We start from the raw sequence: 16506 nt of genomic DNA on the forward strand, positions 1-16506 counted from the left end.
AGTGTGCAAGTTGTTTGAAGGTATTCATGTGACAAATCCTCCCAGTTGTGGGATGTCAATTGTGATCTATCTCTGTTCGATTCTTGGCCAGATAAGGATAGATTTTCCATACAACAAATTTCAGCCAAGTTGGCCATGATATTATGTTAGGTTTCATGTAGAAGCGTCTCAGCTGTCAGAGTCCTTCATTTATCAGGTAGGTTATTTTCTCCTGAAGGTGTTTCCTTTGTCATTTCAAAAAAGTCGAAAACTATGTTGAGATCTATTGATTATCCTGCTTTTCTGCATACTGTTAAATTATGTGTCGTCAGATGTTTGAAAGTTTATGAAGAACGCACATTGCATTGTAGCATTGACCATTAGGTCCTCTCTTGTTAGCTCTTCAGAAACCCTTAAAACCAGTGTCTGCAGCAACTTTGGCCCATTGGGTTTGTTAAGTCATGTCAGAAGCAGGTATTGATAGGTCTATGTTTGGGGCTCATTCAACAAGAGGGGGTGCTAGGACCTCAAAAGCATTTGCATTGGGTTCCAGACTGGAAAACATTTTACATGCAGTTGAATGGTCAGCTGATTCTGTGTTTAAGACTTTTTATTACAAGCCTATTGTGCATGCTTTTTCTGTTTCGGTATGTCAGCTTTGAACCACTATAATCAGCCTCCAGTCCTGCCATACAATAGACATTTTTCTAGAATTTGCAACAAGAATTTTAGATTCTATTAAGTACACGGAGGCAAGGATTATCCCACAAAATCAGTCATGTAAGACGTTGTGACAATGTAAATTTGATATAATATGTCATTTTGGATGATGTCTTTTCTATTGTACCCATCCTTGTGATATTTTCAGATTTGTAGTTTTGGATTCAAATCTTCCATTCTAATTTTAGGCTCTGAGCAGAACCAGGGCTGAAGTGTCCTGGGACTATGGTTTTCCTGAGATATCTGTTCTCCAGAACTTGTTGGAGTCTTCATTAAAGGTTCCTGATTCTGTGACCCATTTCTGTCATGGACTCGAGTTAAATTGAACTGTTCTTGAAGCAAAGAAAGAGGCAATCAAGATGGTGCTTCACCATTTTGTAGGTTACGTCACGGACTATGATAGAGGCATGGTTCAAAGCCTCGTGGTATATGTAGTGTGAGTTGATATGTTTTACTGTTTTTTTGATTGGCTGCTGTTTTAGGAGTAGTAAAGATAAAAAAAATAATCATCCTTGCCTCCGTGTCCTTAACAGAATCTAAAATTCTTGCAGCAAATGCTAGAACATTGAGAGAACATTTCATTTCTGCAATGGACCCTGCTAGGGACTTAAAGGGTTCGATGCAACCTTGTCGATCTTACCCACTTCACAACTGGGCCTGACTGATACCTGCACAGTTATGCACCTGAACCACAATTAATGTGCATACCACTCACTTCAGTATAACTTCTTGTCTAAGATAGACTAAGGCCCTCATTACAACATTGGCGGTAAAAGCCGCTTACCGCCATGCAGAAGACACTGCCGCGGAATTCCTCCACAGCTATTATGACCCACATTTCGGAATCCGCCAAAATTCAGACACCCACACAAGTCCGCCACACCAAAGGTCTGTGATAAACTGGCAAAAACAAAACCTCCACCGTCGCGCCAACAGAAAAACGCCCACACTATCACGACACACGAATCCACGCGGCGGTCTTTCAACCGCGGTATTCCATTGGCGGTACACACCGCCGCGCTCAAAATACACACACTCTTACAAAACACAGCCACATTGGACAATTCGAAATACACACACCTGATACACATGCACACAACCACTCCCACACACCCATTACAATATAAAACACACACCCACATCACCCATAAACCCCTACGACAAAAAATTCCGAAAGAAGGCCAGAGAGAGACAGCACCAGCAAGAACAGCAGCATCCACAGGCACACAACACCATCACCCACAGAACTTCCACGCACCTCACACAACACACTACTACATATCAGCACACTTATCACCACACACTCCACCCCACACATCACCTACTCCACCCTATGGCACGGCAAAGACACCCCAGGTTCTCGGATGAGGAGCTCAGGGTCATGGTGGAGGAAATCGTCCGGGTAGAGCCACAGCTATTCGGATCACAGGTGCAGCACACCTCAATAGCAAGGAAGATGGAGCTATGGCGAAGAATAGTGGACAGGGTCAACGCAGTGGGACAGCACCCAAGAAATCGGGAGGACATCAGGAAGAGGTGGAACGACCTACGGGGGAAGGTGCGTTCCGTGGTCTCAAGACACCACCAGGCGGTTCAGCGGACTGGCTGCAGACCCCCACCTCCTCATCCACAACTAACAACATGGGAGGAGCAGGTCTTGGCGATTCTGCATCCTGAGGGCCTCGAAGGAGTAGGTGGAGGAATGGACTCTGGTAAGACAAATCTTAATTATTACATCCCCCACCCTACCTGCATGCCAGCACACACCCCCACCCTCACCCCCAGCACCCCAACTCCTCACGTGTCCCAACATCACAAACCACCCATCCCAACACCAAGCCCTGCATGCAACAACAAAGCATGGACACCCATCACTAAAGCATGCCCACTGCACATACCCATACAACCCCCTAAACCATCATCACACAAGGTCCCACACAGGAATGCAAGCACTGGGGTACACGGTCACCCACCCATTGCACACCATGACACACACAGATGTAATAACCATCCTTTTATACCCCTGCAGGACCCCTACCCAACGTCACCGGACAGGAGGGTCCACACCACCAACAGAAGAGGCCCACAGTGATGACAGCAGCTCTGTCCAACTGGATCTAGATGACCAGCCCGGCCCATCAGGGACCTTGGGACAGTCGGTTCCCCTCACCCAGTCACAGGCCACCACAGATCTTCCCCCCTCTGGAAACACCAGCACAGCACCCACCCAGCAGGCCCATACCTCCGTCCCCAGGACACGTCAATCAGCTGTGTGTCCACCACTACAGGGAACCCAGGCTAACCCACCACCCCAACAGCAACAGGGACCTGGGGGCAGTGGGCACACGGTCCAGGGGACGGAAGCCCAGGAACACAGGGGAACTGGGAGGGCTGCTGTGCGACAGGGGGCGGACAGGCCAAGGGAACCCACTCTCCACGAGGCACTCTCAAACATCATGGGAGCCTACCACCACTCCCAGGAGACAATGGCAACGGTACTGGCCAAGTTTCAGGAGACCCAGCGCCTGCAGGAGGAACAGTGTATGGGCTTCAGGGAGGAACTCAGAACCACCAGCTCCACCCTGGGCACCATCGTAGGGGTGCTGAAAGAAGTACTCAACACCAGGAGGGACACTGTGGCACTACAAGGGGCCCCTGACACTAGCATGGACGATGAACTGCCCACCACCTCCGCCGGTGCTAGTGGACAGGACGCCCTGCCACAGGACCACCACACCAGCACCCCACCCCCTGCAGAGGGAGAACCACCCCGCAAACGGTCCCTGAGATCCAGGATAAAGACAGAGCACGATGCCAAGGCCCCCGCCAAGAAATGAGAACACCCTGATTGTCATCCTACTGACCCACTTTGTCACTCTGTCACTCTGTCCATAGTTAAACTGCCCCAGCTCCACTTCCATGCCCATATGGGCAATGCACCTGTGAGACTAATAGACTGGACTCTGCCACGGACATTCCTCCGCCATCACCCCTCACCATTTCATTACCCCCTCCAATATTGAGCACTAAAATAAACACACTTAAAGCACAAAACAATCTGGAGTCTGTCTGTGATTTTGAAATAGTGTATTAGCAATTACAGTGACAAAATGCTCTTTCAACTGTAATGTCAACATATCTATGTCTCACAGCTCTAGTCCATGAGGAATCTAAGCAGATGTCACACAGTGGGACCCACAACTGTGAAATCGTAAGGGAAAGTGACAACTCAGTGACCATACACTGGGTGAAAACGACAGACAGTAGAGAGGTAGTAGTGTTAAAGTACATGTAGTAGGCAGGTCTGTACTCTTACCTCTGTCTCACTGGAAATATTGCTGGATCACTGAGTCCCTGTTGTTCATGTCTTCTTCCTCTGCTTCCTCATCTTCACTGTCCACAGGCTCCACAGCTGCCACAACACCGCCATCTGGACCCTCCTCCTGCAGAAAAGGCACCTGTCGTCGCAAAGCAAAGTTGTGAAGCATACAGCAGGCCACGATGATCTGGCACACCTTCTTTGGTGAGTAGAATAGGGATCCACCTATCATATGGAGGCACCTGAACCTGGCCTTCAGAAGGCCGAAGGTCCGCTCGATCACCCTCCTAGTTCGCCCATGGGCCTGATTGTAGCGTTCCTCTGCCCTTGTCCTGGGATTCCTCACTGGGGTCAGTAGCCATAACAGGTTGGGGTAACCAGAGTCACCTGCAAATAATGAGGGACAACTGTTAGACACGCACTAACCTGGAGGGATATCCCCAGACCCAGACAACCATTCCCACTGACTTGCTTCCAGGTGCTCACCTAATAGCCACACACGGTGCCTCTGGAGTTGACCCATCACATAAGGGATGCTGCTATTCCGCAGGATGTAGGCGTCATGCACTGAGCCAGGGAACATGGCATTCACATGGGAGATGTACTGGTCTGCCAAACATACCATCTGTACATTCATCGAATGATAACTCTTCCGGTTTCTGTACACCTGTTCACAGCTGTGGGGGGGACCAAAGCCACATGGGTCCCATCAATGCCACCTATGATGTTGGGGATGTGACCCAGGGAATAGAAATCACCTTTCACTGTAAGCAAATCCTCCACCTGAGGAAAAACGATGTAGCTCTGCATGTGTTTCAGAAGGGCAGACAACACTCTGGACAATACGTTGGAAAACATAGGCTGGGACATTCCTGATGCAATGGCCACTGTTGTTTGAAAAGACGCACTTGCAAGGAAATGGAGCACTGATAGCACCTGCACTTGAGGGGGATTCCTGTGGGATGGCGAATTGCTGACATCAGGTCTGGCTCCAACTGGGTACACAGTTCCTGGATTGTGGCATAGTCAAGACTGTATGTGATAATCACATGTCGCTCCTCCATGGTCGCCAGGTCCACCAATGGATGGTACACCAGAGGATGCCGCCATCTCCTCACATGTCCCAGCGGACGGTGCCTATGAAGGACAACAGCGAGCACAGAGTCAAACAACTCAGAGGTACGTACCCACAGTTTACACAGAACACTATTCATACACAAAAGATGGCCTGTATGTGTGTAGAGTCTAGGCCTAGGTATGTGTGACGCAGTTGAAAATGAAGCCATGTTGGCCCCTGAAATGGCGGCTGCCTGACCTGTAAAGTGGGACAATGGGATGTGAGGTAACTGCGCTGGCGTTGTACACCGTCGCGGTAGGCGGTTAACATTGGACCCTATGGGTCCCAGGAGCCAATGACTATGTACGCCGGCGGTGACGGTACGCACCACCACGAACATGACCGCCATTTTCTATCTGTTCAATCACTCAATACCTGATCTTCGACAGGAGAGGACCTACAATGCAAGTGCTGCTGTGACCTCGGTCTGGAAGTGACAATGGCTCGAGTGTCTGGGAAAAGGGCCCCTGCCTTCACATCGGAGGAGTTGGAGAAGCTTGTGGATGGGGTCCTCCCCCAGTACACACTACTCTACGGTCCTCCAGACAAACAGGTAAGTACACAGCTATGCCTGTGTGGAGAGGGCTGGATGTAAGAAGGAAGGGGGGGAAAGAGTGCTGCGTGCATGAAAGACGGTGAATGCATGTGCCACATGGCAAGGGTAGGGATGGGGGCCAATCACTTTGACGGTGCAGTTGGTAATAACTTCTCTTTTTCCCCTGTACATTTCATGTAGGTCAGCGCCCACCAGAAAAAAGATATTTGGCATGCCATTGCCAAGGACGTCCGGACCCTGGGGGTCTACCACAGACGGAGCACCCACTGCTGGAAAAGATGGGAGGACATTCGCCTCTGGACCAAGAAGACGGCGGAGGCTCCGCTGGGGATGGCCTCCCAACGTGGGTGGGGTGCCCATCACACCATGACCCCGCTGATGTTCAGGATCCTGGCGGTGGCCTACCCAGAGTCGGATGGGCGCTTGAGGGCATCACAGCATCCAAGGGGGTGAGTACACTCTCATTCTGCTGACTTTTCGCGCAGTGGAGGTGTCTGGGTGGGGGAGGTGGGCTGTGGGTTTCCCTAAGCCAGGGCGAGTTTCGTAGGCAAGGCCCCTCCGTAAGGCAGGCCATGTGGCACCCCACCCCACCTCTATAGAGTGGCAAGTACACCTAGTCATGCCCCTGTGTCATCTATGTGTGCAGATGCAGTCCATAGCCTTGTAGGCCATTTCCCAGCAATTGAACAGTGGACCCCAAGAGCGCGGTGTAGTGCAGGGGGCTTCTGGGTCTGCCGTGTCCACCAACGGTAGCGGTAATGCATGCACTCAACAGGTCTTTCTTCTGTCGTTCCCCCCCTTTTTGTGGTCTCCCTGTTCTGCGTGCATTAGCATCATCAGGTGGCGGAGCAGTGGCACCGGAGCACGAGGGAGCTGCATCCCACATGGCCCTGGAGGGCGAGACTACGGACTCGGAATTCACCAGTGGGACGGAGGGCGAGGGGAGCTCCACGGCAGAGACAGGAGCTGAGAAAAGTGACACGGACTCGTCCTCTGATGGGAGCTCCCTTGTGGTGGCTGCAACATCTGTGCCCCCCGCATCTACAGGTACAGCAGCCACCCCCCTACCAGCACCGCCCTACCAGCAGCCCCTCAGCCTTTGCCCCGTGCCCGCTCACCCAGGAGGGTGGGCATCACCTTCGCCCCAGGCACCTCAGGCCCTGCCCCAGTCATCCCTGCTGCCCTCAGTGAGGAGGCCATTGACCTCCTCAGGTCCCTCACTGTTGGGCAGTCTACCATTTTGAATGCCATCCAGGGTGTAGAGAGGTAGTTGCAACAAACAAATGCATTCCTGGAGGGCATTCATTCTGGTCAGACGGCCCTTCAGCGAGCTTTTCAGACTCTGGCCTGAGCACTGATGGCAGCCATTGTCCCCGTCTCTTGCCTCCCCCCTCCAACTTCCTCCACCCAGACCCAATCCCCTCTACCTCAGCCTATCCCAAGCACACCTACAGACCAGCATGCACACACGTCAAAACACAAGGGAAGCTCAGGCAAACATAAGCACCACACATCCCACAGGCACTCATGCAAGCATCACACACATGCAGACACACCAACATCCACTGCCTCCACCGTGTCCCCCTCCTCATCTCCCTCTTCCCTCCCAGTCTTGTCTACACTCAGACCTGCATGCACTACCTCTACAGCCACTATGTCCCTCTCCAGCACACCCACCACCACACCCGCTCACGTGCATTCACCACCCCCACTACCATTCACACATCCCCTGTGTCCTCTCCCAGTGTGTCTGTGATGCCCCCTCCCAAGATACACAAACGCAGGCACACACCCACCCAACAGCCATCCACCTCACAACAGCCCCCAGCGCATGCACCTTCACCCAAAGTCACCAAACGTACACCTCCTACAACCACCACCTCTCTTCCTCCACTCCCAAACCCCCTCCAGCTACCCGTTCCAGTGTGTCTAAAAAACTTTTCCTGTCCACCCTTGACCTGTTTCCCACACCTCCCCCACCCCGTCCATCTCCTAGGTCCTGAACTAGCACCTCAGCCACAACTTCTCCGGGACCAGTGGTGCCTGTAGTCACTGGAATCTGGAGTGCACCGGCCACCAGGGCAGACAGTGTGGCACGGAGCCACAGTACAGACAGTCCCCCACCTGTGAAGCATCAGAAGTTGGCCAGTGCCCAGCGGGAGAGGGGGAAGACTCCAGCCACCAAAGCCACTCCCAGGGGTCCCGGTGGGAGTGTGGAGTCAGCTGTGACACCTTCCAAGGTGGGGAAGGGCCACAAAAAACCCGGCAAGTCTGGGAAGACCGCCATCAAACCCGAAGCCCAGGAGCCCACCTCCAGCACAAGCCCAGCTGCCCAGGACAGGACCGCCAACACTAGCCCACCTGCCCAGGAGGGGCCCGCCAGCACCAGCCCAGCTGCCCAGGACAGGACCACCAGCACTAGCCCACCTGCCCAGGCGGGGCTCGCCAGCACCGGCCCAGGAGGCCACCACCAGCACCAGCCCAGCTGCCCAGGAGGCCACCGCCAGTACCAGCCCACCTGCCCAGGAGGCCACCAACAGCACTAGCCCCGTTGGGCCATGAAGGACCGCCAGCACAAGGCCCGCTGGGCCATGAAGGACCGCCAGCACAAGGCCCGCTGGGCCATGAAGGACTGCCAGCAGCTGAGATCCTGCAATGGAGACTGCCATCTCAAGCACCGCGAACAGGGCACCGCCATCTCAAGCACCGCTGAACAGGGCACCGCCGTCTCAAGCACCGCTGAACAGGGCACCGCCATCTCAAGCACCGCTGAACAGGGCACCGCCGTCTCAAGCACCGCTGCACAGGGCACCGCCGTCTCAAGCACCGCTGCACAGGGCACTGCCGTCTCAAGCACCGCTGCACAGGGAACCGCCATCTCAAGCACCGCTGCACAAGGCACCGCAGTCTCAAGCACCACCGCAATCTCAAGCACTGCTGAACAAGGCACCGCAGTCTCAAGCACCGCTGAACAGGGCACCGCCATCTCAAGCACCGCTGAACAGGGCACCGCCGTCTCAAGCACCGCTGAACAGGGCACCGCCGTCTCAAGCACCGCTGAACAGGGCACCGCCAACTCAAGCACCGCTGAACAGGGCACCGCCGTCTCAAGCACCGCTGAACAGGGCACCGCCGTCTCAAGCACCGCTGAACAGGGCACCGCCAACTCAAGCACCGCTTAACAGGGCACCGCCATCTCAAGCACCGCTGCACAGGGCACCGCCATCTCAAGCACCGCTGAACAGGGCACCGCCATCTCAAGCACCGCTGGCCCATGAGCGGCAAGGGCACAGACGCAACTGAGTCCGTCACGGGGTGAATGATGCACTCTGGGCACCATGCCCCCTCCAGAACCAGTGGAGACTGTCATCCACTACCTCTGTCCTTAGCAGGATGAAGTACTCTTGGCACCATGCCCCCTCCAGAACCAGTGGAGAAAAGCATCCACTACCCCAATCCTTGGCAGGATGAAGCACTCTGGGCACCATGCCCCCTCCAGAACCAGTGGAGACTGTCATCCACTACCTCTGTCCTTATCAGGATGAAGCACTCTGGGCACCATGCCCCCTCCAGAACCAGTGGAGGCTGTTATCCACTTGTGAGACTGTGGCTTTGCACTCCCCATGATATGGCAGTGGGCAACCCACCCACTGTAGAGACTTGAGAGACACTGGCTTTGCACTCCCCAGGATGGAACAGTGGGCAAACCACCCACCGTAGAGACTTGAGAGACTGTGGCTTTGCACTCCCCAGGATGGAACAGTGGGCAAACCATCCACCGTAGAGACTTGAGAGACTGTGGCTTTGCACTCCCCAGGATGGAACAGTGGGCAAACCATCCACTGTAGAGACTTGAGAGACTGTGGTTTTGCACTCCCCAGGATGCAACAGTGGGCAAACCACCAACTGTAGAGACTTGAGACTGTGGCTTTGCGCTCCCCAGGATGGAACAGTGGGCATGTGGACCCCTCGTGGATTTGGCGTCGTGCACTCAAGCGGCTGAGGTGCCCCCCCCTTTCCCTCCCCCTGAGGTGCCTGTTTAGTTGCTGTCTGATGCCCCTGTGTTCTCTCCGTCATGGTCGGGGATCTAGTGTGGGCCTCGCCCATACCGTGTGGCCCCAGTGTCCACGGACTTTCTTAGAGCACTACCTGGACTACTATGCTTGGTATATATTATGTACATGGTGTATTTATATATTTCTACCTACTTGCTTTTAATATATTACAATGGTTACACTAATTTTCTATTGTCTTTGCATTCTTCCACGGGGTTTGGGGGGGTGTAACTCTGATGTATTGATATGCATTAGTGTGTGTGTTGTAGTGGGTGAGGGTGGGGATGTTGCGTGTGTGTGTCACTGTTTTTTGCCACCCCCTCCCCTGTGTCGTAGGTGCAGTACTCACCGTGGTCTTCGCCGCCGGCATTCGTGCTCCTGGTAGAGGAGCAGGAAGACTATTGCAGGGAGAATATGGAGTTCCGGGTCCATGGCGTCCTCGTTGGGTGTGTAGAGGTTAGCGTTTTCCCTTTCGGATTCCTGTTTCTGCCGTTTTTTTTATCGGCGGTGAATCCGCCCCGGAAAAGGTGGCGGATTGGCCTGTCATAATAGTGTGGGCAGTACATTGTCTCCAGCCTGTCTTTTGGCAGTAACCGCCGCGCTGTTTGTTTGTACCGCCGTGGCGGTCGGAGTGTTAAAGTGCCTGTCTTTGTTGGCGGTTTCCGCCACAGTCGTAATTGCAAATTTTTTCCGCCAGCCTGTTGGCGGTGTTACCGCCACTTTAACACCGACCGCCAGGGTTGTAATGACCACCTAAGTCTCTCTTCCTGCAGCGAATGTTTGTGCATTAGTTGCTGCACTTATTCTCCCTCGGCTCTTGCAGATCATGTATTGATACAAATAGACATCAAAGGGCTGGGACAAATAAGTAGAGGACTATGGAGGCTGAGTGCATGGTGCCTATGGGACCAAGGATTCTTGGACTATTTATGCCAACACATAGGGGACTACATTGAACTGAACAGAGTCAGTGATTTCAGGGGGTACGCTTTGAGAAACTATGAAAACTGTTATACTAGGACAGGCCATATCCTATCAAACTGGGGCAAAGGCACAGAAAAACCAAGAGATACGCACACTTAAGATTATAATAATGAGGGGAAACAAGCACAACCTACAGGCCCAATACTAACAGGCTAACCTGCTGTTCCAAGGTTCCCGATCAAACAGAAACTACTAAACTCTGTCGCACTAGCCTGTGCAGGGACACGATGTAACATGTATGAGTTAGGAGATAAGGCTGGGACACTCTGGTGCTGGCTAACTGATAAAGAGTTAAGAATAGTTCCCAGCATCTGCACACTTTGGAACACATATTAACCTACCCAGACCACATAACACAGGATTTCACCAAATATTAGCAATTCCTCTAGTCATAATCATTTTAAACAATTTAATAATTTCACTGCTGTCAGCAGCAGACCGATTGATGATCCTATACTGCAGGAAGAGATAACGGAAACGAGCATCTCCCTACCATCCAGGAAAACCCCAAGCCTAAACGGCTTCCCCCTAGAGTTCCTTCAGAAATATGCATCCTATTCGACTCCTCCTCTTCCTTAAGCTTTACAATGAGTCTTCTACAGGAGGAGGCCTATCACATGGCTTACGCAGAGCAATTACTACCGCAAACCTGAAACTAGCTCGTACAGCACCTCCTACCGTCCCAGTTCCCTTCTCAACCTAGAATCAAAGATCCTGGCCAAAGTTTTAGCTACTCTGAGTTATATGAACGGTAATCCATAGGGATCACAATGGCTTCGTGCTGGGCCACAACAAACCTCATTAGCTTTGACATCTGAACATTGCAGTGAACCTATCCCAAGGCTCCCCAAACAAAGGTCTTTCGTCTTGACTGATTTTAGAAGCCTTCACTCACTTCACCGGCCCTTCATATTTCAGTTATTAGCTTGGGTGAACTTTAGACCACAGATCCAGAGCTACGTCCGGGTCCTTTATATTGGTACCTGGGGGGCAGTTAAGGTAAATGGAGCTCTCTCCCTCCCCTTTGATATACAAATGAGAAGGAGATGTGTGCGCCCCACTCCCACATCGTACTTGCTTTGGTCATTGAGGCACCAGCGGAGAGGGTCCGGCGGGATGCTCAGTTCAACAGTCGGCTGGGACAATTCACGACAAGACAAAATATCGCTTTATGCGGTGATATCCTAGTATTCTTACAAGACACCCTGCTACCCCAGCCCAGGCTGATGCAGATGCTACAGATTTACGGTAAAGCGCCTCGCTGTCAACTGGAAGGGGTGGACTTGTATGCAAGTGGCAGAAGATCATAATATTATAGAGGGAATGATGCCCCTACAGAAAGCAACAGACCATTTCAGATCCTTGTGCATGTTTATTGCCCCGACTTACCAAAAAGCCTGGGAGCTTAATGTGGAACCCCTGCTAACCAGAACCAGACGTGTCATGGAAGCTTGATGCTCTATGCGCCCCACTGTTGCTGGCAGAGGACCATTGTTGACGATTTCACTTTCTCTTGTTAAACATCACACAGAATTATCCCTATGAAATTCCAGCCGCCGTTGTACAATCATTGCAATCCACAGACACAAGATTCCTGTGGGCTTTTAAGCAGCCTTAAGCAGCCATGTATTCCAGAATTACGTTTTATCCCCCTATGGTGGTGGTTTGGTAGGAGCAGATGCCATTTTATATTATGCCAGCCAACCCATATCCCTAAATGATTGGCTGCATGCAGAACGATATGATCAGAGTATACACTCGGTTCTGGAATTTGAGGAATATGGCATTTTTAACCAACATTATAGCCCACACAAAAGATTGAAACTTGCTCACACCCCCAACACAACTTTATATTGTCGAACAAAAGGTACTCCAGTGGATAGGATGGAACAAAGTTCTCACTGCAGAAACCCCTCTGTCGTGTGGCACTTGGATCAAGTACACAACGAGTCTTAGCGGCTTCCATTCGTAGGATCTCATTGGGATTTTTAAACTGAGAAACACTTGGGAAGGCACCCATATTAGGCCATTTGCACAACTAATGGACAATGGCATGCACAGATCCCAATTCTATTGATCCCTCCAACTAACCCATGATTTGGAGGCTCACATTGGGGAACTAGATGGCCTCCCAGAATATAGCCCGCTGGAGGCTCATTTAATAGCAACACATTTGAGGAAAAAGGAATGTCTAAAATATACCAAGTACTTGTGGCCAACACATCTGATCAGTTAAGGCAAATGCGCGATCGATGGGTACAAGATGTGAACACTCCCATACACACTGCTGACTTTTTGGAGGAGAAAATGTTCTATTGGCTCCATATTATATCTATGTGCCTTAGCCTACTTCAAATGAAATACATGCACCAGGTTTATTTCGTGTCCCACTCGACTCAAGAGGATGAGAGAGTAGATTGATCCACACTGGCTATGATGTGAAGTTCAGTTAGGCATCTTCAATCAAGCAATCTGGAGTTGTTTGATTATACAAACATATTGGACTCACATGCACAATGCACTGTCCGGGATTATGGCTGGAACAACCCAAGATTAACCTTTTAGGCTTAATGGATGAACGAGGCAGCCCACGAGGTACAAGTCTATTTATAGTAGCAGGATTTAGGATTGTGAAAAGATACACTGCCTGTCATTGGAGATTAGACACGGCCCACTCTTTTGGGGAAAGCAACAGGGGCATGAACTACTGCATGAATTTGGAGGAGCATGTGTACACATCTAGGGGCTGCCCTCAGAAGTACCGTAGGATATGGGTAAGTGGTGGGACGACTACTATCAGGGCTGGACCATACATAGGAAAAATTGTGCATGATCAATGGAATGTGAGCACAATGTTGTTTAATGCATCTTGAGCATGATGTGTAAAGCTGTACAACATTGTTTATTGCAAAGAATACAAATTGTAGTGTGTCTATTCTTGCATCACACCCAATCGCCCACAAGTATCAAAGTGTCACTATAGTCTGGTGTGGCCATCCCTCAGCATTTCAGAGGCCACAAGATTCGAATAAAGAGAAAACAACTCTCACGCCAACTTTGGTAGTATTCTAACAGCACAATTTATTGACATAATAAATAACCTTCAGAAAAAGGCGAGTAAAGAGGGCAGCACAACCAGTCCCAACATAATTAACAGGACTTGGGTCCCAAAGGACGCAGAAAACAAAAGGACTACAAAATACTGGACCATTCAGCACCCAACCACTAGATGGCGGAATAATGCACAGCATGTAAATCAAGAAAAGATTCACGCTGTAAAAATGAACTTGTTACACCATCCTCTTCCCTTGACCATATGTGGGGGGAAAAAGTCCCAGGGAGAGGTCGTGAATCGAAGGCCACCAGTCCAGCAGTTCCTCTCTCAGGGAAAGAGAAAGGAGCAAAATACCCGTGCAGTTTTTTTTTTTACTAAGAAGCAAATGGTAGCAAGTAGTGCTGTGATACCTATGGATGAGCTCAAATAAGAGGAGCTGGGCAAGTGAACAGATGCATACACTGGGCCTCCTATTGTGGAGGAGAAAGTGGTGGTAGTGTAGCTGTATACCAGAAAGGGGTATGGAAAAGGGTGCTGGGCATGGAGGGCTGTTGCTGTGAAGACAGTGGTTGGGAATGTCCCACATGCAGGAGAGAATTGTGTGTGTGGGGAGTGGTGTCTTGAGTGAGGTAGTGGTTGTGCATAACTTAGTATGGTGAAACATATGACCTGAGATAGTGAGGTTGTGATACTAGTGATGGGACATGAAGCTGCAGTCAGACTTTTTTCATGTTGTGTCCCAAAGTAACCATTACAGTGGAGTGGCGTGACACCGTCTTATTGGACAGGCGTACATTCTAGGGTGTTCACACCCAGTGGACAGATCCTTAGAGGCCAGGATGAGGTGCTACACCACACCATATAGTAAAGCGAATTAGGTACGATTCCATATGACTGATCAGAAATCAGTCTGCGACTTGCACCATACCTTCACTTCCCACCCTCACCCAGGACAGCTTTCAAGCGGTGGAGCTTCAGCCCAGAGAAAAGGCTAGGAAAGACTGTATGATGGGTTGGAGCCCACAGTCTGTGGTGAACACCCCTGATGGAGCAAACCAGACAGGCCACTAGGCGGCGCTGTTCTCCATTCCCTAGTGGCGCAGTCACATAGCAGGCTTCTTCACCTCCAGCAGTGTGGGGTCTTTCTCCAATATGGTCAAGATGACGCGGTCTAGGTACTGTCTCAGATGTTTGTTAATGTCCTTTTGTTCCTGCAGGGCTTGGACCTAGGAAGTGACAAAGAGAAAGGGATAGAGTTAGAGGTGGTGACAGCAGGGCTGAGGCCGAGTCATTAGTAAGCACCCTCCCGCCTCTGGGACGGAAGCACATCTGGGGTACATGCATTAAGCCCATCATATGATGAGCCGATGGAACTGAAAAGCAAGCAGGGTTGTACAACAGTCGGTCACATTTCAGGGCAATGCATCTGTAAAGCTTGGAAGGTTGGAGAGATTAGAGATCGTCACGACCTGGGCCAGCAGAGAAGGGGTTGTTGCAGGAAGAAGGCAAGTGAGTGGAGTGAGGGGGGTAGCTCTCACCTGCTCACGAGAGGCCAGCTCCATCTCATCCACCAAGGAGCAGAAATCAGAGCCCGGTGCTGGTGGTCGAGGGTCACCATTCTGCTGCCATAAGAGTGCACGGCCTTGTGCAGATAGCGCCTCCTGCAGCTCTTCGATCTCTGCCTGCAGTCGCAAGTTCTCCTGCTGAGTAGAAAAAAACAAGTTATCACTTTAAATGTTCACAAGATGTTTGTATGAGAATGTCGTAAACTTTTCACAAAGGAGCCAGCTGCGTAAAACTAAGTTCACACTTAGGCATGATGAATTTAGGCACTCTGCCCTCACCTGAACCATTGGGTCCAACTCCTTCACGGAGTCATCCGAGTAGGTCTGAACAACAACGTCCTTTTTTGGGGGCCTTTGCACCGGTCGGAGGGCCTCATCTTCCTGGTCCCAAACATCTACCAGCTGGTTCCTCAAGCCATCAATTACCTGAGGACAGAAAAGAAGAAATCAGGGGAGGGGATGGACGATACAAAGCTGTAATCTGGGGTTTGCTCCTCTAAGAGGGTAGATACCAGTCGGTGGGACACAGATCCAGGGGAAGCTGCTGTTCTATAGGAAACAGGATTGGCCAGACTGACTCCTCTAGATTAGGAGGGAAAACAATTTCTGCTGCAATAAATCATGAAATTCACTCTATATACATATCCACCAGTGTGCAGTACAAGAAGAGCTGAAATAAGCTTCTCTGGACCTTGCAAGGCATGAACGGTTCACTGCCAGCTCAGGTACAGGTGACAAAATCCTACATCGCCTTTTTTCTTCTATGTCTGGTCTCATTGTTTGGTAGAAGACCTAATCTGTCAATGCCTATGAATTGTGTTTTATTTTATTTTTTTATTTACCCACCCCAATTCAACAATCTTGGTTACACTGAGAATTTTGTACGTGGAAACCCTCAATCATAGCAGATGGGGCATATCGGAAATAAATGCTACACCACTTATTTTGGCATCTGCGCTGACTGTGGATTAGAAGATTCCACCATGAGCCTTGGTGGTATTTAAAAAAGAGATTTTGAATGTTCTATGTCTGTTGTCTTTTATTTTAGACATCTGGCTCTCGACTATTACAAAGTCACAAATTATACTGGATTTACTTTTTTAGAGGTATCCAACATGTCCTCGACAAAAAACGTGCAGTTAAGCTTTCTGACATT

At 50.7% G+C, this 16506-nt stretch overlaps 1 protein-coding gene across 3 annotated transcripts in view; it reads right to left on the reverse strand.

The window, feature by feature from the left end:
* Positions 1–13786: 13786 nt before the first annotated feature.
* The window catches only part of LOC138292531 (rab11 family-interacting protein 4B-like), a 54192-nt gene continuing 51472 nt past the window's right edge, over positions 13787–16506 (reverse strand). For 2 of the 3 annotated variants that reach the window (XM_069231179.1, XM_069231177.1), the window contains 3 exons: positions 15630–15776; positions 15324–15488; positions 13787–15011 (listed from right to left, as the gene is read on the reverse strand). In XM_069231179.1, the coding sequence (XP_069087280.1) occupies positions 14889–15011; positions 15324–15488; positions 15630–15776 (435 nt within the window). In that variant the 3' untranslated portion in view covers positions 13787–14888. The remainder of the gene's footprint in view (positions 15012–15323; positions 15489–15629; positions 15777–16506) is intronic. The other variant, XM_069231178.1, reaches the window with a different exon arrangement.

This window comes from Pleurodeles waltl, chromosome 4_2 (assembly GCF_031143425.1).
Source record: "Pleurodeles waltl isolate 20211129_DDA chromosome 4_2, aPleWal1.hap1.20221129, whole genome shotgun sequence".
Lineage (NCBI taxonomy): Eukaryota > Metazoa > Chordata > Amphibia > Caudata > Salamandridae > Pleurodeles > Pleurodeles waltl.